At 41.7% G+C, this 21,893-nt stretch overlaps 1 protein-coding gene across 1 annotated transcript; it reads left to right on the forward strand.

Moving 5' to 3' along the window:
- The first annotated feature begins 12,119 nt into the window (after window positions 1-12,119).
- CDC23 (cell division cycle 23) lies at window positions 12,120-21,142 on the forward strand. Its single transcript, XM_054288026.1, has 16 exons — window positions 12,120-12,253; window positions 12,719-12,791; window positions 13,675-13,812; window positions 14,084-14,126; window positions 14,488-14,593; window positions 14,680-14,812; window positions 15,770-15,947; window positions 16,034-16,131; window positions 16,350-16,431; window positions 17,011-17,164; window positions 17,294-17,413; window positions 17,767-17,842; window positions 18,118-18,179; window positions 19,031-19,109; window positions 19,208-19,327; window positions 20,196-21,142. The coding sequence occupies exons 1-16, from the start codon at window positions 12,126-12,128 to the stop codon at window positions 20,364-20,366; spliced, it is 1,761 nt and encodes a 586-aa protein (XP_054144001.1). The 5' UTR covers window positions 12,120-12,125; the 3' UTR covers window positions 20,367-21,142.
- Window positions 21,143-21,893: the final 751 nt, after the last annotated feature.

Below are 21,893 nucleotides of genomic sequence, written 5' to 3' on the forward strand. Positions count from 1 at the left end.
AAGTGGGAGAACCAATTCACATTTCTTGCCCGAGGTTATAAGCAAAATGATGCCAGAGATAAACCTTGATTTTGCAAGTCCAAAAATAGTGTCCTTGCCTCATTCAAATAATTCCCATTGCCTCCAAGAAATGTCTATGTTTTAGTAAGCATCAAGTGGCTGCAGTTTTCCTTTTAGAAGGGGGAACAATATGTTATTGCAGATGACAAAAAGCTAAAGCACTTTTGGTTTCAAACAGTGATTCCTGGCTACAGGTCTCTGGCACACCTCTCAAAATCAGCTGACAAGAAAAGGTAACTTTCAATTGATAGGAAAGGGCTACAGGTTCAGCATCTATAAGGAATGAAAATATCTTTTTCAGTACATCCTAAAAATCACTCCATTTGCCAAAATGATAGGCAACTTCACACAGTAAGCTACACAGAATAAAAAGGAGAATTGTCAAAGCAATCTTTGAGGCGTCCACGTACCACGCAAAGCTTTTGGGGACAACAGTGGAGAAAGAGGAAGCCAATCAGCACTGCTGAGCTTCACAGGACAGTACCCCACTGCTGTGGAATCACAACTCGCAGCCATTCCACAGCAGCCTCCCCCACTGAAACAGATCCTGGTAAATACAATCAGAGGCTAATCACTTCTACTCCGGGGACTTTGCGGCTGAACCTTTTTTCATTTGAGGCAGGGTCGGTTGAGCCTGAGCTTGGTTAGTCTCTAATGGAAGCTCTTCTGATAGGCGATTCGCTCTCCTCCAGGAAGCGACTTGGTGTTTGGGTTTCTTGCAAACCCCAGGGTCAGCATAGGTCAGGGGATGCTGCACTTTCTCCAAGTGCCTCCATGAAAATGGCCACACATACTTTCCATTTACAGCTGATCACCTCCATTATCCCCAAGCTAGGAGGAGATGATCAGCAATTGTTAAGTGCTTGAATCAGACTAATAGCTCGTTGCTAATTCCGCCAGTAATGGGAATCTAAATTCCTGGTAAACAAACGGACTGCTTTTCACACACAGGGATGAATGCCAAAAGCCTAATATTAGAGCTCTGGAACTAAAGCTTTTAGAGCAATCCTGTCCACTAGAAGATGTTTAATGAGATTACATACTAAATAATTAGAAAATGAAGGCCCGCTTGGAATCAATGGGTTACTGTCTAATTAAAATGACAAAGGGGCTCTACCCTTTTTTAAACAAGTTTATACTAAAATGGTATACCTGATAAATGGCTCTGATAACTATGTCTTTACCTTTGGGCAGAACAAGCAGACATTAAGCTAGCACAAAATAATTGTGTGATTTTTGGCTCATCTTTCTTCCCATTGGTCCCACCTGTTTTCCTGTCAGGTATGTGATTCAGCTGTTCCTCCCCCCATCAGATGACAAAATTTATTAAGCAACACTCCAATCACTTACCCTTATGTAGAGAAAATAATCTTTGCCTTTGCTTTACTGTATGGCCAGAATCACAGAGTTCACATCATGAGATGCTTGAAGAGCTAAGCGGTATGGACTGGACCCTCTAGAAGCACTTTGCAAGAAGAATTGCTAGTGAGCCTGAGAGCACAAGAGAAGATTATTTATATACAGAGATAACTGTAAAAAGACTGAGAAATGTCCTACTGATAATATGGCTGAATCAAAATTGATTAGTAAATCACATGACATCCTTATCTCCAAATTGAAGAAAAAAAAGGTTTGAAGGGTGGACAAATTGGTGGATAAGGAATTGGCTGGATGGATGAACCAGAGAGTTGTGGTCAATGCCTCTATGTCCATACAAGCTGAGCAAAGTGCCATTGTACTCTCCTCCTTGCACCTTTTTCCCCCCACCAGTCTAGTACTTAAATGACTTTATCTTCAATATAAGTTTGCCCATTAGATACTGATATTATAGGTCACTGAGCTTCACCACAAGAAACTGGAATATCTTTAAACATCTGCACAGTTACTTGTTCTCCAGCTTTCCAAACCACCAGCTTCTTCCTCCCCCCCCACCCAAAAGAATCTCTTGATTAACTGAAGTCAATTTTGCTAAGTGCTAGTGGCTCTGAGAAGCTTGTTTTGACAATGATCCCCAGGGCTCCATTATGTTTTCAGGGCTACAAAACAGGAATTGCTCAGTCTTTCTGTAGAAATGTGAGATTAGCAGCTAATTCTTCCAGCCACAAGCTCTTTGGATCTCACACCCATCATTCCAAATCAGAGTATGTGATATGTTATGATGGTTCTACCAGAAACCAGCTAAGATATTTCCCATCTTTTTTTCTCAATTTCAATCCATTATTGTGCAAAAATTTTAACACACAAGGAATCCAGTTCCACCAATACACTACACAACCAATTGCTATGCTACTCCCAACTAGGAGCTGCAGAGGTATCACAACAGAAGTTCTGTTGTGCACTCAACACTTAATTTTTCATATACAAATACAAATCACAGTGTAAATGGAACTAATGCAAAACTACAAATGACAGTGAAAATGTCAGTTTTCTATACATTTTGAACACAGAAAGGCTCTGAGAGAAAGACCATGACTTGGCATGAAGCAATGTACTAAAATATTTGGTGTAATATTTGAGCTGTTTTATTCATACTATGTAGGACATAGTAGTCCCTCTACAAGGGAGGGGCTTTTATTCATACTATGTCCTAAATAGTATGAATAAAACTATGAAATGCTAACACTAAGAGCTCAAGGTTGGCCCGTCTTCTTAAGCATCACTGAGTTACATCTTCCACCCGGTAAATCAGACACAATGAAATGGTAACGAGACGGACAAGATGATGAGGTGATTGATTTACTAGTCTATTTTTCATTTGTTTTTGACTGATTTCAGTTAACAGATATCACCAGGAGTCCTGCTATTACTCACAATAGCATAGTATTGCTCAGGTAGCTACCCGAGTCTGTATTTAATTCAGATTTTCAAGCATGAACTTTTCAATTCAGATTCCAGTTGCCTATGTTAAGATATTTTCAAGACTGAGTCTAACTCCCTGTTTTAATTTTTCTTTCTCAGATATCATAAGAGAGATGTTCCAGTCCCTATAACAAGAGAAAGCAAGAAAGCAGTTTCCTGCAGCACCTGCACTGGGTTTGAAGCTTCTACAAAGATAAAAATGTGAAAGAATCCTGACTTTCACATCCTGACTTCCCTGAGACTCCCAATCTTCTCCTAAAGAAAAAATGGGCAAACACATATGTGGCAACAGCATACATAATGAACCCAAACAGCTGCTCGTGATGAACTTTCTCCAAACTAGTGTCTTTAATTTATTAAGTGATCTAAAAAAACGTGTTTTATTTTTTTCATACGTTGATATCAAAATTTCCCAAACTAAGAACTAATTTAATTTTGGCAACATAAATTCATAAGCAGATTGCCTATTCCAACCTAGCAATGCTTTTAGCCTGATTTAAATCCCTTACATCTCAGTTGTTTCTTAACCTAAACCATACAAAATGGCCCATTATCCTCAGGTCTTCATAGCCCATCTTTATCTCAATTTACACCTTTCTTGGCAGCCTCAAATCAGCCACAGGAGCTAATGGTCCATGGGGAAGGAAGGTTTAGAAAAGCACCCAGTCAGTGAACCAGCTCTGGATAGGCTTCCCAGCAACACACGCCCTGGAAAAACAGGCAGAAATGGAGACAGCAGAAAGATAAACTTGTTTTACAAGGTATTTAAAAGGAAAGTCAATCCTTTAGATGGTCTATTTTGCACAGACTGACCTAATCTGGGTAAAATATAACAGAAGGACACATTTCATAAAACAAACAAGTGGACAGCTTCAAGCAGGGGGCTCTTAGCCTAATGCAGATGTCAGTTAATTAGAGTAGAAGGTTATATCATTAGCAGGCAAATCAATATAAAAGGAATTAAGAGCTTGAAAAGCAAGCTTTCCTGCTTTCCAGCACAGCGCCCGGGGCTGTATTTAGCTAAAATTCAATACACATTAGCGGACAATCAGTGTAGTCTTGTATGGGGATGTCTTCTTGAAACATTTTAATTGGACTCTCTAGCTTTATCAGTGCTAAACAAGATGTCAGGTTATTGTAGATGCCTTCCCAAATGGGACCGTCAGCCCACAGGCTGGAGAAGCATATTTACTTCTATTAAAACCTCACTGGTTTTCCAACATGTATTAATAGTACTATTTTCACAGCTACCTTAAGAGTGGCTGAAAAGCATCTTTACATACAGCTGCTCCATCCTGTAAAACTCAGCAGCCCCCATACTGGCAGCAGCAGATTCATCCCTTTTTGCCATTTCAGTGACAGAAATTACTCGAGAGCCCATCAGTCCTACCAGACTGACAATTTCTACTCTGTATTTAGCACCTCTGCAGAGAATACATATCTAAATTGAAATCAGCAAATGTAAAATACTCAACTGAAAACTCCTGTAGCTGGGATGAGATTTGACATGGCCATGTTACATGCTTCGGCATACACTTCTCATGACAAAAATTGAAACCACTTCCCATTCTGCAGCAACACTATCTTGGTCCCCTAACCAGGAAGTTATTTTTACTGCATTGAATTTTATCTTTAAAGGCAGCACACAGCAGCTACACTACAAATTTTCTGCACCGTAGAGCGGATGTTGCAAATTTGAAAGTCAAGTCTTTCCTCTGATATGTTTTATCTAACAAGATCAGAAACAAGTAGATCTACAGAAGGATAGTACTCAGCAAAAACTCTGAAGTTCATATCAATGCAATCTGTGTAGCTTTAAAATGTCACCTCACTTTCATTCTGTGTCTTGGAAAAAACATGAAGCCATGATTTCTCCCCAGTAATAAATCATCAAAGCAATCTAGTACTTTCTGTAATGGAAGAACTATACACTGTAGCTTCCATTACCTTCCAGTTTAATAAAATAGTCCTTGAATAAATGTTGTGCTTACACTCTTGTGACATGCTACCAGTGCTTCTCCATTTAAATACCAACTGGATTCAGTCCAATCTGGACACTGTCACTCACTGAAAACTCCAGACTCAGTTCTCCTTGGACCCTTCTTTGCTAGTTACGGATTTGATATGGGTGTAGAACTGAATTAATCATACAAGCTAGGTACCAACATACCTCTTGTAGCTCACTTCTTTGGAGTGGCCAAGAGGTTGAAGGAGGATAGGACACCAACATTTTTTGAAGTGAAACTACTAGAAGAAACTCAATTTATAAGCAGCAACACAGGCACCTGATTTAGGTTCCATTTTCTGCTAGGCAGAAAACATTGATTCAGTGAGCATGAAAAGCCTCCTCTTTGCCTTTGAATACAGAATTTTCTTACTCATCTCACTTAACAGTACAACGGCAGTGTGAGATGATGACTTCTGACAAATATTGAGCAATTTTAAAAGGATTTGAATATCCTTCAAATGGCTCTACATTTCTAGCCCACTGAAAGGCCATGGTGATGTAAGCTAACCTACTTTCCCTTTAGTGATAACAGATGAGAATTTATGTTCAGCTGCTTTCCTTCAGCAGATAAAGGGATATCTTTCAGAGAGGATGCAGTTGTAGTGGTGGTAGTAGTTGTAGTAGTATAAATCACTATTAACTTAATGATTTCAGTCATCTGACCAAATGACACTATGCAACCTTGGAAGAGGTGGCCTCAAGTGCCATAGAAGTCACTCCAGATCATGTCAACACAGAATGAGGATAAGCATAAATCATGTGCCACTGGGAGCAAACCTACATACAGTGGTATTTTTCTTTCCTGAACCAAAGCAGTTACCAGGAATTGCTGTAATGTTGCATTTTGATATACGATTATAGTTACGGGGATTCATCCTAACTTTTAATGGTGATAAAACCATAAAAAAAACTTTTATCAAAAACATCCCTACAAATTCCCTTATATTGCATCTCCATTATGGAGATGCAGTCTAGCAGGCTTTTTGGGGATTTTATATTTCCTGCTCTTAAAAGGGAGGGAAAGAGATATAATCCATACACTTGTTTACCTGGGCAACTAGACAAAATTCACAACACACTCTCAGAAACAGTTTAAAAGCATGAATTACAGAAAATAAATACTTTAATGGCTAGAGGTAGCACTGAACATATCAGTGTGAGAGTTAAACTGGAAGTCTCTATTACCTCAATTTCTGTTGACCTGTGGAAAATTCATAGGAAACAAGCTGTCACCAAAGCAGCTATTTGGTTTGTTGGACTTTCTAATCCATCATAACACAGCTAGCACCAGACAATTTAGATATACTAAATTATGTTTCAGAACACCATCACCCTCAAATAAATAAAATAAAGCCAATTATATGCAGAACATACTTTAGAAATACTTAATGTAATTTTCCTCAGGAATGTCTACTATGATACACTGATACACCAAGGAAATAAGTTTTGTACTTGTCTCAGATCCAGTGATGACAGAAAATATTTTTGCATCAACTTATCAACATGGTAGAGGGCTACATGCACACTACTTCATCTTCCATCCAAATCAGTACACTCATTTAACAAGCTAGGAACTTTAATCTAATTAGCACAGGTTAAAAAACCCTTGTAATCTAACACTGCTGTATACTTGGATACTCACTATGTCCTCAAAAATTCTTCACTTGAGCCAGGCTTGCAAATCATTATGTTCCAAAAGAACTGGTAAAATTTCAGAAGTCATCACAACTATATTGAAAAGTCTATTACAATTCATTTTACCACCACAACAGTAGAAAATAACCTGCTAAAAACCACTTTAAACTTCATTCTAACAACAGACCTACGAAGCAGAAAGAAAATTACTTACTTAATACATATATCAATTTATGCTGGAGGCCACCCAGCTAGGAAGCTGTGGCAGCAGCTCTCTGGCCACAGAGGGCACAGCTTTCCCAGGCCCTGTCCTGAGAAAAGAATGAGAAACAATTCTTATCTTCACTTGCTGCCCCCGTTGTTGTGAGCATGTGGAATGTGTTAGGGAGATTTGTTTACCAAAGGGTGATTTCTTGACTGGCCACTGGTGATGGTGTTTGGATCCAAGGACCAATTGGGTCCACCTGTGTGGGACTGTCTGTAAGTTCTCATTAAGTACAGTACAATAAAGTGATTGATCAGCCTTGGAATCATGGAGTCAGTGCTAATTATTGCTCCTTTGGGGATGCCTGGGTACAACAGGAAGCTGCTTTGCAGGAAAGGACCTGGATATCCTGGAGGCACCAGGCTGCACACAAACACAGACAGAGTGGGCTGCATTAGGAAGAGCATTGTCAGCAGGTTGAGGGAGGTGATCCTGTCCCTCTACTCATCGCTGCTGAAGCCACACCTGGAGTGCTTTGTCTAGTTTTGGTCTCCCCAGTACAGGAGAGACACAGACCTACTGCAAAGAGTCCTACAAAGGGCCACAAAGATGATGAAACAGAAATATTTCATGAATGAAGAAAGTTTCTATAGTGGTCCAAAAAGCCTTCTAAAGTACCATGTTTTACACAAGTTTCTTCCTATCACATACTAGTTTTCTCCCATAGGAGTAAAGGACAACACACAGCCCAAGAGTTCTGCTTCATAAACTCCTCAACTATCATTCATTTACTCACCTGCTGAACTTCTACTTACTCTGGCTATTAAAAAAACCCTCAAACATACAAAACCAAAAGCAACCAACCAAAGAAAAAAGCAAAATCAAATCAAAAGCAAACCTAGGTGACTCTCTTTACTTCATCGTCCTGCTCAGACATTAGTTAGGATTTCTGCTCTTGAGCAGTGATGATGAGAGTCATCAACTTTCATAAGCTGTCCATAGCTGCCAAGACAAGCGATTCTTCAAGGTAAATTCTACAAAGCTATCCAGAGTACCAACATCTTCAGAATATTCGTGAAGATGTCAGCCATACCCTTTTGACAACTATCCACCTTTGTTTTGCTTTTGTTCTCCAGTACATAGAGCTTTACTTTGCACTGTGCCTTCATTTGCCTCATAGGAACTTTTATGCAGAAAACAGAACATTCTTTTCTGGAGATTCAGTGGTTTTATAGCAGCTATTTAAAGAATTGCTTTTTCATTGATGCAGTATGCAGAAAATACTAAATGCTAAGGTTCAAAAGAACATCAAAGAAACACTGTGTTTTATTTGAAAAGATCAAGTTGATGATGACATCCTTCCTATTAAATATATATCCTCTCAGTAACACTCATGCTAAATGGAAATGCTACCTAGCATTCTGATTTTGTGTAGCATTGAGCAACTGTAAATCCCCTTCTACAATCAGGAGGAGCTGTGGGTACCAGGAATTTAGTTATTTTGCAAGGTCAAAACTGTATAAAACAGTATTGCCTTAAAACATAGCAACGGATTGTTGTTCACCATGAAATATCCTCCTCTTTTCTCAAATGGAGAGTAAGTATAATGAAAAGGGTGGGGAAAGTGCCTGGACACACTAAATATAAATAAGCATTTTCAGAAAGAATTTGTAAGTTTCCTGACTTTCCTGACTAGAAATCTGTTCTGTCTGTTCTGACTTGCTCGGTAACAAAGCTTGCACATAAAGAAAGTAGCAGCAGCTTTTTTACTTTTTTTTTTTTTTTTTTTTTTTTTTTACCAGCAGCACTATTTACTTCCCTCCTAGAGGGAGGGTAGGGAAAAAGAAATCATTGCATATCAATGACTTCTTGACTTCTACTTACTCCAGCATAAGCTTTCATCAATAACAAAAGTGGCAGTTTTGCCTTCCCAAATTCACTTGCCTCACTCTTGACTTCAGCAGCCACAAGAAAAAACAGCAATGGATTTGAAACCAAATTAGTTTTTCATTACTGCCTGGGTACATAGCCATTAGCCCTGAAGGGAGGATGACAGGTGTAGGACCAACCTTCTCAGCACACAGCACACCTTGTGTCAGACAGCAATGCCAGTGGAGCTGCAGGGGCTCAGCGCTGCCCAGGCTGCTCAGCAATTGCAGATTCCAGCTGGCAAAATGATCACCACTCCTTGTGTCGCATGCAGACTCCCTTCTCCTCCATGACTTCAAGGATGCACAGTGGCACACTAAATACAACCCAATCAAACAAATTCCTAGTTCCTTATGTTCAGCCTAACCATAATTTTGACAACTGGTTAGAACAAATTTCTTGGTCTCCTGAAAAGGGAGCAAGTCCACACTCCATTAAATAGGAAACTGCAGTTTAGTAACAACATGAAGGTTCTTGAATAACAGTATCTGCATGATTCTTTAGAATCTCACTGTGATATCCAGAGGTCTTAGTGGGCAATATGCTAAGCAAATGGTGTGTGCAGGTTTCCTCAGAGTGTGTGGGCTAGATATGCACGCCCAACTGCTACTACTTCCAAGCTCATCAAAAGCTGCAATTAAACCAAATCTCCTAAAACTAGAAAATACATGGCATGAGTCAATGAATTTTTCAGATATGGAGAAGTGATTCAGACACAATAAACACTTTTGCTGCATTAGTCCACAGCTCTCAGAGGCATTTTATATCACTTCATCTCAATTAACCTCCCAAGAAAACAACTGAGATCTGAACAAGAGAGAGAGGGGGGGAAAATGACATTACTGACTTCACAATAGCCTACTCTGATGTCACAATGCTATATTAACTGAGTCATAGGCAGATTTCCTGAAATTCAGGCATCCTACCCTTTGAAACTATCCCCAGTTGGTGCAAATGTATTATTTCGTTTCAATTTAAATCAAGTATAAATGGTTTCCCTCATACTTTAGTCACAAGGTTTTCATGTTTTAACATTAATGATGTCCCAACAGACTACAAAAAGCAAAAGTGGGAGTTGTGTTAACTATACTAAATGGAAAATACAACCAGTAGTAGAAAATAAGCTCTTATAACATCAGGCTTCTCAGTGTAAAATTATACAGCAAACTGTAATCATGGTTGATCTTCTAAAAAGTTAAAAAACACAGTTTTACAGCATCATAATAAAGAAGTTCAATTCTCTAACTGTCAACAGATGAAACGAACTGTATTGGCAAGACACTTCACTTGGTAAAGACCACTTACACAGGATTTCATCGAGATTAACTGTACATTTGAAGATCTCCACTCTGAAAAAAAAATTCCTTTTAAAGCACCTACACAACCCATTGGGATGATGGACACGATTCCCACCCTTCCATCACCGACCTTCCTTCTTTGTGTCAATATGTTTCTCTGAGGGACTAGAGCCAATCCCATCCAGGAAGCTGTGGAATAGCAAGGGGCACAAGGTCCCCTCTTCCTAGAGCATCCAGTCAGTACTGCTCAGTTAATCTGTATTTCCCCAAGATGCTGTCTGTCTGTTTTCACGCACAGAGGATTTAATTAGTCTCCTGGCTCGAAATGCCAGCCTCGGGTGTCACTTCAGAGCCATCTATCAGAGGACGGAACGGCGGAGAGCCGCGAGTTCCCGTTACGGAGTCGCGGCACCGCCGGGCCCGCCCGAGCGCGCCCCGCCGGCCCCGCCGGCCCCGACCCGCCCGCCCCGCCGCCCCCGCCCGCCCCGCCCCGCCGGCCCCGCCGGTCCCGCCCGCCCCGCCCCGCCCCGCCCCGCCGCTCGCGAGCGCGCAGCGCCCCCTGCTGCCGCGCAGCGGAAGCGCCGGGTCCGGCTCCGGCCGCGGGAAGGCCCCGGGAGCCGAACCCGCCTGAGGGACCGAAACGCGAATTGCTACGGGCAGCGCCGTGTGTCACCGGTGTCACCGCTGCCAGAAACGCTGTTCTTCCTGAGGAGCAGGCATGGGAAAAGCTGGGTCACAGCTGCCCAGGGCTCACACACAGGAACTCGACTCAAAGGATATTTTGCCTAGATTTCCACAAGAAGAGAAGTAGCGCTTCGTGCATTTTTGCAGCAGATTCAGTGTTTTGTATTGAAATCTCACTTCAAACATATTGTCACAGTTTCCATTGGGAAAACAGCACATAATACCCAGTGGGCCCAAAACTGAAGATAAACAGACCTTAATAAAATTACTTCATAGACCTCACACACACATACAGATTTCTTTAAATACCACTCTTTGTATTCATGTGAAAACTGAACATCCTTATATTAAAACCAGCAGAGAATCACAGAATCATTTAGACTGGATAAGATCATTGAGTCCAACTAATGGACTCAAACGAATACGAAATACAATGTTTAGGATCGTAGAGCACTAACACCTGATCCCTACCTATGAAGAACATAAAAGAGATGGGAAGTACAACAGAAATGTATTATCGAAAAAAATTCTGAAGCTCTTTTCACATGTGTTCTGAGATGGGGCAAAGAGAGAGAGAACGAGGTATGAGTTAGGCTTTGTGTTGACTAGGCCCATCTGTGTAGTAACAACAACAAAGAAGTTTTTATTCGCATTTTGGATATATGGGCCGACAGAGCAATAGAAGTATTTTCTGTCAAAGCTACAACTGAACTTGCAAAACATTTGGCTAAAATTAAGAAAGGGAAAAACACATGTAACACTAAAATTATACTTCAAGTAATGGTCTAATTTGCTTTGTCTATTTGAAAAACCATTGAAGACTATAAATAACTCATCATTTTCCACTTTAAGGACAGGCTGAGCATTTCATATATCTGTAAACCTTTGTAGAGGAATCTTAATTTCAGCAGGTGGCTCCAGATGAAACGGTTCCAGATCAACGCAACGTTGAAATTTTCATAGTAGTCATCACTACAGTGAAGGCGAGTGGTAGCCTTAGACTCTATACTGGAGTCAGTGTAAGAATTAGTGTCATTTACAAATGACACTCATCTAAAAACCAGAAATCTTTTACGGGGCGCCACTCTTTTCTCCATCAGCGAACTTGCTGCCAGTTCAAACACAACCGGCCAATCAGGCGGCACGGCTCCTGCGCGCGGCCGCCACAACCGGCCAATCAGGCGGCACGGCTCCTGCGTGCGCCTGGGATTGGTCACGAGACCTCTCGCCCTCGCCCAAGCAGACGACTCCGTATAGGGGCGGGGGAGCGCAGTGCTCGAGGCTTTGATTGGCCGGGCCGGCAGGCGGGCACGCAGTGTGCGGGGCTGCGATTGGCCGGAACGGCGGACGGGACTGTGATTGGTCGGGCTGGCTAGTGGGCACGCAGTGTGCGGGGCTGTGATTGGCTGGGCCGGCGGGCGGGGCCGTGATTGGCCGGGCTGGCGCGATGGCGGCGGGGGCAATGGTGGCGGCGGCGGGCGGCAGCGACTTCTCGGATCTGCGGGAGATCAAGAAGCAGCTGCTGAGTGTGGCGGAGCGGAGCCGCGAGCGCGGGCTGCAGCACAGCGGGAAGTGGTGAGCGGGGCCGGGCATAGCTCGGCGGACCCCGGGCTAACGTTCTGTGCCGGGAGGGAGGATGGGACAGAGCTAGGTTTGTTTCGTCTCGACAAGAGGAGGCTCGTGGGTACCTCATCATTTTTTGCAACTCCCTGAAAGGAGTTCTCAGTGAGGTGGGAGCCAGTCTCTTCTGCTGTGCCTGCGGGGAGGGGACCAGAGGAAATGGCCCTGAGTTGAGATAGGGGAGATTCGATAAGATATTGGAAAATGTTTTTTGAATGTTCAGGTGGTCAGGCACTGAAATAGGTTTCTCAGGGAGGTGGTGGAGTCACTGGAGGTTCTTAAGAGGTGTCTGCATCTGGCGCTAGATGATGTGGTTTAGGGATTACACTGGTAGTGCTGGGCCGACGGTTGGACCTGATGATCTCACAGGTCTCCTCCAACCTCGATGATTCAATAATCCTACTGCTCTCTTTCCCTCAGGGCTGCTGAACTTGCATTCGCCCTGGAGCCACTGCCACTGAGCGAGCTGCCGCCTCCGCCCGTGCTCACCGAGGTACGGGCCCAGGCTGTGCTTGGGGGGAAGTGGCTGCGAGCCCTGGAAGGTGCTGCAGCTCGTGTGGGTGGGCTTTTTAATCTTAACTGTGGAGGAAAATACGTGATTGCAATCTTCCAAATCCCACGAGCGGGATCAGCGCTGAGCTCCTGTCTTGCCATTATGCTGGGAACATCCTTTCCATAGTGTGTTCAACAGGGCCAGAGAGCTTAATGTGCTTTCCCAGATGAAGGCATTATCTGTTGCTGTGTCCTAAATGGAGCACTCTGTAAGCCAAATTTGAAATCATATGCCTGCTAGTTTATTTTTATTCCTCTTTACTGAGGTCAAAATTTATTTTAATAAAAATTATGTTTTGCCATTAAACTTGTGCTTGCTAAGACACAAGAGAAATAAGTTGTGTCTCAATCCCCACCTCTGTAGGAATACAGTAGAACTCAGGAGTGTGTGTCCTGGTGTGTTATAGAAGTGTAACAAGTCATAAATGCATTTCAAGGTATAATTACCAAGGAAGTGTTCTCTTGTATGTTAGCAGATTAATATTCTCTTATGTGGAATTCCTGAGTAGATATCTTGTTTATGGTTTTTCATACTAATTGAACAGCTAAGCCTTGCCTTCTGGCAGCTTGCCACAATTTGTTTCTGAAATCTTACCATTTATTTTAATTGTTCTTAAATAGTCTGTACTTGTTATTTGAGAACTCTAGAATCGGATCATGTGAGGGAGTGGAGGAACTTTTCTGATACTACTGAAACCATCTCTAAAGATGGACAAACTACATTTTTAGCTTTTGGAGCAATTTCACTGCTCTGTTTGTAACCGTGATTTTCCTAAAGTATGTCAGAGCTTCTCGGGTCTTAAAACTCTTGTGTGTCCCTGCAGGAGGATGCTCGTGATCTGGATGCCTACACGTTGGCCAAGTCTTACTTTGATCTCAAGGAATATGACAGGGCTGCCTACTTTTTACAGGGCTGCAAGAGCCAGAAAGCTTACTTCTTGTACATGTACTCCAGATACCTGGTAAGGTAGAAAAAGGGTTGCCTCCTAGCACTGAACTCCTCTGCTTCCGACCCCTCCCTGGCATATCTTATTTTTTTGCTTATTCTTTTGCTTGGTTCCTAATGACCACCTTGAAGTCCAAGTTCTGTGTTGGGGTAAAGAAAGATAGAGCTGTTCTTTTCAGAACTGTGCTGTCTGTGAAAACTCAGTTTAAACACTGCTGCAAGTGCTGCAGCAAACAGAAGAAAAACACTATTATAATATAATCTTGGATTTTCTTTCTTTTCCACAGTCAGGGGAAAAGAAAAAGGATGATGAGACAGTTGATAGTTTGGGTAAGTCTCTGGTGTCAAGAAATGCATGATGAGATAATGAAGCTTTTGCTGTTGATTCTTCTTGTAACTCATCCTGGGTCTATGGCTTTCCCCTCAATTTTTTGGGTAATAGGTTCTGTAACATTATTTCTTTCTTTCTCTTTTGATTCATTGGCTTAATTACAGGTTGCAGATTTTCATCTCTTAGGGGTCCTCTTTTAAACTGGGTGACCAGACTAAGCAATTTTCTTAAAAATGGGGAACATAAACACAGGCTGGGAAGCCGTCATGTCAGTGATAATTCTGACTGTACCCTAGACTTGGCATTGCTGTGGTGAGACTCCTTATTGAAAGCCAGCTGTGTGACTTTCTCTTCATGTAGGACCTCTGGAAAAAGGACAGGTGAAAAATGAAGCTCTACGAGAATTGAGAGTTGAGCTCAGCAAGAAACACAAGGCACAGGAACTGGATGGATTTGGCCTTTATCTGTAAGTGTTGGCACGTATTTCTTAAATATTTGTGTGGATATGCAGAATTGCATGATTCTTGTCAACCTGATACTTTTTTTTTGCAGGTATGGTGTTGTGCTGCGGAAACTGGACCTGGTGAAAGAAGCAATAGATGTGTTTGTTGAAGCTGCTCATGTTCTGCCTTTGCACTGGGGAGCTTGGCTGGAACTTTGCAACTTGATTACAGATAAAGAGATGGTAAAACTTTGGAGATACCAAGATGTGGTAACAAAGCTCAAGAGTTTAGCCTGATTCAGTGACCAGTTTCTGTTTCCACAAGATTGATGTTGCCCACTGCTTCATTCCGTGAGACACTGTCAGGCAAGGCAATCCATGACTGTAAATTATGTTGTAAAATCCTCTTTATCTTCAATAGCTTGTTGTGCTACAGCTTGAAAATCTTATACAGGCATGGCTAATTTCTTATCATTCCCCCGCAAAGTGGTTTAAGAAATTTCCAATTCATGTATTTTTGGAAGCAATTGTCACTGTCAGGAGTTATCATCTTGTCACATGAAGGAGATCCTCCTAAGAGGTGTGCCTTTTTTATTTTTTATTAATCTGATTCTAATTCCTCAGTTATTGAGCACTTCTCATAGCTTGAAAGGATATATAGAATTTCTGCGTTCAAAGCTGAAAAGATAATGTACAAAGCCACATAGGAGGTGAATTGTATCAGGGAAACTAACTTCAGATATAAAACCAAAATAGATTATTTTTCTTTCTGTATGGAATTTGAGTCCACTTCTGGAATTCTTCAGTAAATTCTGAATGATGAAGTATTTAAAACAGTACTTAAAAATATTTAAAAAAGTGATGGAGAAGAGTGTTACCAGTTTGTGGAAAAAGGAAGTGCAGTTTTGTTACATAATTTTGAGTCTGCTTACATGGTTCATTGAAATTAGTGTTACGATATTGATGTTTAAACATAGGAAGAAAGTCCGAATTTAATAGCTTCAGCAAGAGCCAGGTAATGTCATATTTGAAGGCAATTTCTTCCCTGATTGACCAAATGGGTTTAAGAAAGTGACTGCAGGAAGGCCTCCTACCTCAGGACCATCTATTGAGTCATTGGAGGGAAGATAATGGATTCTTTGCGACGTGTACCTTGTAGAATACTTCTGATTGTCATCTCTTTTCTTTGATTCTTGCTAGCTGAAGTTCCTGTCCTTGCCAGATACATGGATGAAAGAGTTCTTTCTTGCACACATTTATACAGAGCTGCAGCTGATAGAGGAAGCTCTACAGAAGTATCAGTCTCTCATTGATGCAGGATTTTCCAAAAGCACTTATATAATCTCTCAGATTGCAGTTGCCTACCACAATATAAGAGGTCAGTGACACTAAGTGGGAATGACCCCCTTAATGCAAACTGGGCATTTATAGTTGTTGATGTCCCATATGCTGTTCTTTCATCAGATATTGACAAAGCTTTATCGATCTTTAATGAGCTAAGGAAACAAGATCCTTACAGGATAGAAAACATGGACACTTTCTCCAACTTACTCTATGTAAGGGTAAGCATTCTTCCTGTGGCCTGTCCATAGTGATGGTGTTTGTTGGAGGTATATTAAACATTGGCGAAGCAGCTGGTGGTGTCTGGCCTCTCTGAATACTTGCTCTCCTCTTCCCAACTCCATGGAAGAGAGGCAATGTATGCATTGCCAATTGTTTACTGCAATTTCTTTCAAAGCATAATGTGCTCTCTCATTACTTGATTCTTTTGTTCCACTAGGGCATGAAGCCTGAGTTGAGCTACCTGGCTCATAATCTCTGTGAGATAGACAAGTACCGTGTTGAGACCTGCTGTGTAATTGGTGAGAGCCAATTCTGTAACATGTTATTTTTACATCTTATTTTGCTGCGTGTAGGCTGTGTGAGGGAATCTTAGAAACACTTGAGGAAGTGATAAGCTGGCAAGGCAATTAAAATCGCCACTTTTTGAATTTGGATTCAGGCAGCCTGAAAAGCAGACAAAATGACAGTGTACCCTTTTCCCTCATTTCTCTCTGAAGGCTGCTGTAATAGTACTAGAGTAGAAAGTAGACCCATGTACCTAAAAATCCCTTTATAGTCTTCAAACTCCAGTAGAAATAGTTGTGTGTCAGGAGCAGGAAATTGATTTCTTAGATCATGACGCTCCAAGGCGATGGAATTATAAATGGATTGGTACAGCTGGAAAAGGATTGACCAGAAGACTGGTGAACAGAGTGCTATTAGGTCTCTTGAGGTTTAAATTAGTTCTGTCTTTATTAGGACTCTTTTAAAATTTGTTAGGAGGTAGTAGATAATACACATTACATCATTTTTTCTACTTCTCTATTGGAGTTGGCTTTTTTTGTTGGTTGGTTGTGGGTTTTTAAAAAATTATTTAAATATTATGCCTTTTACTTTAGGAAATTATTATAGCTTGCGTTCCCAGCATGAAAAAGCAGCACTCTATTTCCAGAGGGCCTTGAAACTGAATCCTCGTTATCTAGGAGCCTGGACACTTATGGGACATGAGTATATGGAGATGAAGAACACATCTGCAGCTATCCAGGCTTATAGGTACCGCTCATGTACTGCACAAAATTGTGTTTGCTTCTGAAGTAGTATCTTCTATTTTTTCTTAGTGTTTTTGCTGGTCTTGGTTTTGATCCTGAATTTCTGTCTAGTTCATCTCCTTTTCATTGACAGGCATGCAATAGAGGTGAACAAAAGGGACTACAGAGCATGGTATGGCTTGGGGCAAACCTATGAAATCCTCAAAATGCCATTTTACTGTCTCTACTACTACCGACGGGCCCACCAGCTCAGGTAGAGTTGAGAATGGAGCTGTGTTTTTTGGTCTTCATTCTGACCTGGTTGATTCTGGCTAAGGAATTTACATGCAAGAACTAAGTTGGGGAAGGAATAAAACATCTATGCTTTGTGATGTGTGCAGTCCCACTGTTCCAAATCCTTTTAGTTGTGTTAGTTAACTGTTAACAAAAGCTTTGTCAGTTAAATGTTGGGGGTGACTGGTCAGGAGTAAGAGTGATGCTTTATGCAGAAGGATGACAGACTGCCAGGTGTAGATTATTTTTTTCCCTTGACCACCCCCCATCTTCCCCTCACCCTGAGATCAGCTGGCAGTCCATTAAACTACCTGAAGAATTGCTCTTTTACAGACCAAATGACTCTCGTATGCTGGTTGCTCTAGGAGAATGCTATGAGAAACTCAATCAGTTGGTGGAAGCTAAGAAGGTGAGAACTGATGTGTAAGACTAGGGTGCCTTGCAGAACACTGGGTGAAATTGCAGCAAAATTATATAGCTAGTGCTACCTAAACTCATTGGCAGTTACAGTTGGGGAAGTACTGCTGCAGTATAACTAGAGCAGCTGATAAATAAGGAGTGGTCTACAGATACATGCCCTTTTTGCTGACAATCCCTGTAATTTTTTGTTTCTGATTTGCATGCTGGAGTCATGAACTGGACTAATTTTTGTGGCATGCTTCACTGACTTTCCTTCCTTGACAGTGCTATTGGAGAGCTTATGCTGTGGGAGATGTGGAGAAAATGGCACTTGTGAAACTCGCCAAGTGAGTATGTACCCTCACTGAACTGTCACGGTTGTGTTGAATGCAAGTCATACTTTGATACCTAATGATAAAATACAGAATGTAAACAAATGGAATTGCTGTTAGCTAATATTACTTTTGGAGCTGTGTAAGAATTGATATCTTTAGGGCTGTAGTGACTGCAAATTTTGGTGTCCAGCTTTATCTTTGTTTCCATCAGGATAACTAGAGAGAATGATAGCATTATGTGGGTTGCAAATGACTTCTGAATCCTGAGGTGTTTTGAGCATGTAGTACTAGCAATTGTATTTGTTGTATTGCAACTTAAAAGCAGACCATGACAGTACATGATGTATAAAATTGTAGCTTGGTTTTATATTTCCTTTCTAGTATATAGCTGTGACATTGAAAGAGGTCTAATGTGAATACTGTGACATCAGCACTAATTTTTTTTTGGTGGGGATAAAGCAGTATGAAGTGGGAAAAGCGAAGAGGGGGAAAAAAGGGGGCGAATGAAAAGTGAAACTGCTGTACAAATTTGGATTGTAGCAGGGGAAGAAGGAGCACTGGAGGAAATAGTGAGTAAGTAGAATGGCAAAGGTCTGTTAAAAGGTTTAAAATGCAACAGAATATACAAAGGTCACTGCTTCTAGCTGTCTAGTCACTATCTGACTGCTTCTCTGTCTGTCAGCATGAATGCAAACTGGATCATCTCCTTCCACAAGGGGTTGTACATGTTGCATGTCCTGCAAATTCTGAAGGAAAGGACCTGGCTTTAGTCCAGGTCAGGGTGAGCAGGTACATTCTCACAGACCAAGAACATCTTCAACAGGGCAGCCTTGTTCCAGTGACCCACTTTTTTCCTTTTGTAGGTTGCATGAACAGCTGAATGAATCTGAACAGGCAGCTCAATGCTACATCAAATACATCCAGGATATCTATTCCTGTGGGGTAAGAAGATAGCTTGGGAATAAAAGGAGAAGTAAACATGGTATACAGCTACTTAGGAAGGCACTTAAAAATGATGTTTTATACCCCACTCACTGTAGGAGGTAGTGGAGCACCTGGAGGTCAGTACTGCATTTCGTTACCTGGCCCAGTACTACTTCAAATGTAAGCTTTGGGATGAAGCCTCAGCATGTGCTCAGAAATGCTGTGCCTTCAATGATGTGAGTACCTGCGCAGTCTTTGGTGCTTCTTTCTTAAGGGATCTATGACCTTGATCTTGGCTCCCCTCAGACTGAAAGGAGTCTTCTATGAATAAGGGCTGTCTGCCATACAAGTTGCATCCTGAATGGTGGTTGTTATCTATGCCTGATCAGTTATGCTGAGTATGTTTGATTAAAGTCATGGAATGTGGTATAGATAGTGAAACTGAACCATACCTCATTGGAATTCACTAAGTAAAAGAATTTGAAGCTTCAAATGGCAGTCTTAAAGCTGCTAAAAATATTGGTGTTGAGGAGGTAGTGGAATGGTCACAAACTCCCACACACTGTGTAGTGGTGGTACTTTCAAAACTTTTTTCCTCATCTTCTTTGTGTAGATGGCGCAGAGAGTATAATAGTACTTGGGTTTTGTGTGCAGCTTCATACTCTGTGATGTTATGTATCTGTAAGTGGGCAGTTTGGGATTTTTAATTTCAGCCTAGCGACACTAACCATGAGTGCAGGGTGTTTGGCTTATCCTTGACAAAGCTGCCTGGAGCTCTCTCCAACCTGAGTTCACCTTATTCAAAGTTTTCCCAATCTACTTGCTGGAATATTTAGACAGCTTCAGTGGTTGGTGGTTCTGTTCTCTGAAATACCCAAGAAACACACCAATCAGGAGTAAAAGGAGGAAAGACTAAAATTAAAAAAAGTGATTTACCTTAACATTTCTAAGGAGCAGAAGAAAAAAGAGTTGAGAATGGCTTTTATAGCTTGTAGCCTTACAGAATGACAAGCTGCTTTAAGTTACACTGCTTACATACTGAATTTGACCCAGAAACCATCCATTCATAGTTGTACTGTTCTGTTTTCTACAAATTAATTTCAGACTAGAGAAGAAGGAAAAGCCCTGCTGCGCCAGATCTTACAGCTTCGCAACCAAGGAGAAACATCATCCGCAGATGTTGCCGCTCCCTTTTTCCTTCCGGCATCATTGTCAGCCAACAACACTCCCACACGTCGTGTCTCCCCCCTCAATCTGTCTTCTGTAACTCCATGAACAATTCTGATACCTCTGACTTGTGCATTGGATGTGACATCGCAAGTGGGACATGCAACCACTTCTTTCTCGGGAAATTCCTCCTTTTGTTGTTGCCCTCCCATAAAGGGAAGGAGTTAGCAGAGCCCACAGCTGAAGAGAGACGGGCCCCAACAGGGAAAGGGGAGCCTGATGTCAAAGTGCCTGTGCTGCAGTGTGAGAACCTGCTCTACTTCTCACAAAGTCATTCCAGTCAGAGGCCAGACATGTCCCACTACACAGGACTGCTAAGTAAGGCATTTGGAAGAGCTGTCTGCTTGAGTTAAAATACATTTTAAGTTTGATTCTGCCAAGTTACCTCTGGTCTTTACTGCACTTCTTTGGAGGACCTCTTAGTGGTATCACTGCTGTCCTCATCAGAAACTGTTACCTATCTTTCTACGTAATGACTTTTGCTTGTCTTGAACTACACAGCAGTAGAATAGGCACTTAGAGATAGGTCCCATGGATATGTTAAAGGATTGGTAAATGTCAGAGGAATCCCAAGTAGCCTCAGGTGACAGCTGTCTGAGTTCTCACTGTAGATCTGATGGATAGTTTTGTCTTTCAGTAGAAAAGCAGTTGGGATAGCACAATTGAAAAATAATGAAGTTACAGTTCTTGGGCTTTATGGTTCAGGTTCCATGTGTACTGTAGCAATGGAATCAAATGAACTATAATGGATGATTTTGTTAAGAAGGCAAAAAGATAATTATGCCTTTGTTTCAGAATTTACAGCCTATAAATTTTCAGAATTTACAGCCACACCCCTATGTCTGTGACATGACTTTAAATGAAGGACAAAGCATTTATAAACCCTTCCCATTTAGCCATAGCTTCCTGTGTTTCATGAGACCAGTCGTACAGGTGGGCACATCAGGAAACCTGGGTCACAGCCCTGGGCTCTCTGTACCATGCATTTGCTGCATTTCCATGAAGCAGAGGGAACCCATGTTCTTAGTTCTGGGCATCTCTAGAAATTACTGTTCTATGTTCCATAGTATCCATTCAACAACCATTTCTACTGCAGATGGTTTTCAACAGTGAAACTGGATCTTGATGTATTTTTCCAAGAACTCTTCTAATTCCATGCAAACCTGAGGATATCAGTGAGACCATTTATAAAATTGTTGTCACTAGGGTACTGGAACAATCAAGCAAATTGTGCTTGATAAACTTGGTACTGCCTCTCTGCGTGGGGATTAATGTGCTGGTGGATAAACGAAGAGTGACTCGTGTCATTTACTTGTGATTGTGCAAAGCGTTTGATACTGTGGCTTCCAGACAGTGTCCTTGTCTCTAAGCTGGAAAGACATGGATTGGATAGGTGGACCCCAGGGTGACGAAGGTCACACTCCCCAATATAGTGGCCATTGACGTGCTGTCCAAATGGAGACTAGTGATGAGGTGTGTCCCTCGGAAGTCGCAAGGCCTGGGGCGAGCTCCAGCTTGAGGCCACGGAGCCTCCGGACCCCTCGAGTCACTGTGGTCCGAGGGCGGCGGCCCTTC

Source organism: Melozone crissalis, unplaced genomic scaffold (genome assembly GCF_028551555.1).
Source record: "Melozone crissalis strain CALT ecotype California unplaced genomic scaffold, PUWL_Pcris_2 ptg000061l_1, whole genome shotgun sequence".
Classification (NCBI taxonomy): Eukaryota; Metazoa; Chordata; class Aves; order Passeriformes; family Passerellidae; genus Melozone; species Melozone crissalis.

Excerpts from the sequence above, each read along its gene's own strand:
- CDC23 (XM_054288026.1), top strand. The coding sequence starts at position 12,126 with ATGGCGGCGGGGGCAATGGTGGCGGCGGCGGGCGGCAGCGACTTCTCG. Across the intron at positions 16,132-16,349 it reads CCAACTTACTCTATGTAAGG|GGCATGAAGCCTGAGTTGAG; the intron begins GTAAGCATTCTT and ends TTGTTCCACTAG. Across the intron at positions 19,328-20,195 it reads AATGCTGTGCCTTCAATGAT|ACTAGAGAAGAAGGAAAAGC; the intron begins GTGAGTACCTGC and ends AATTAATTTCAG.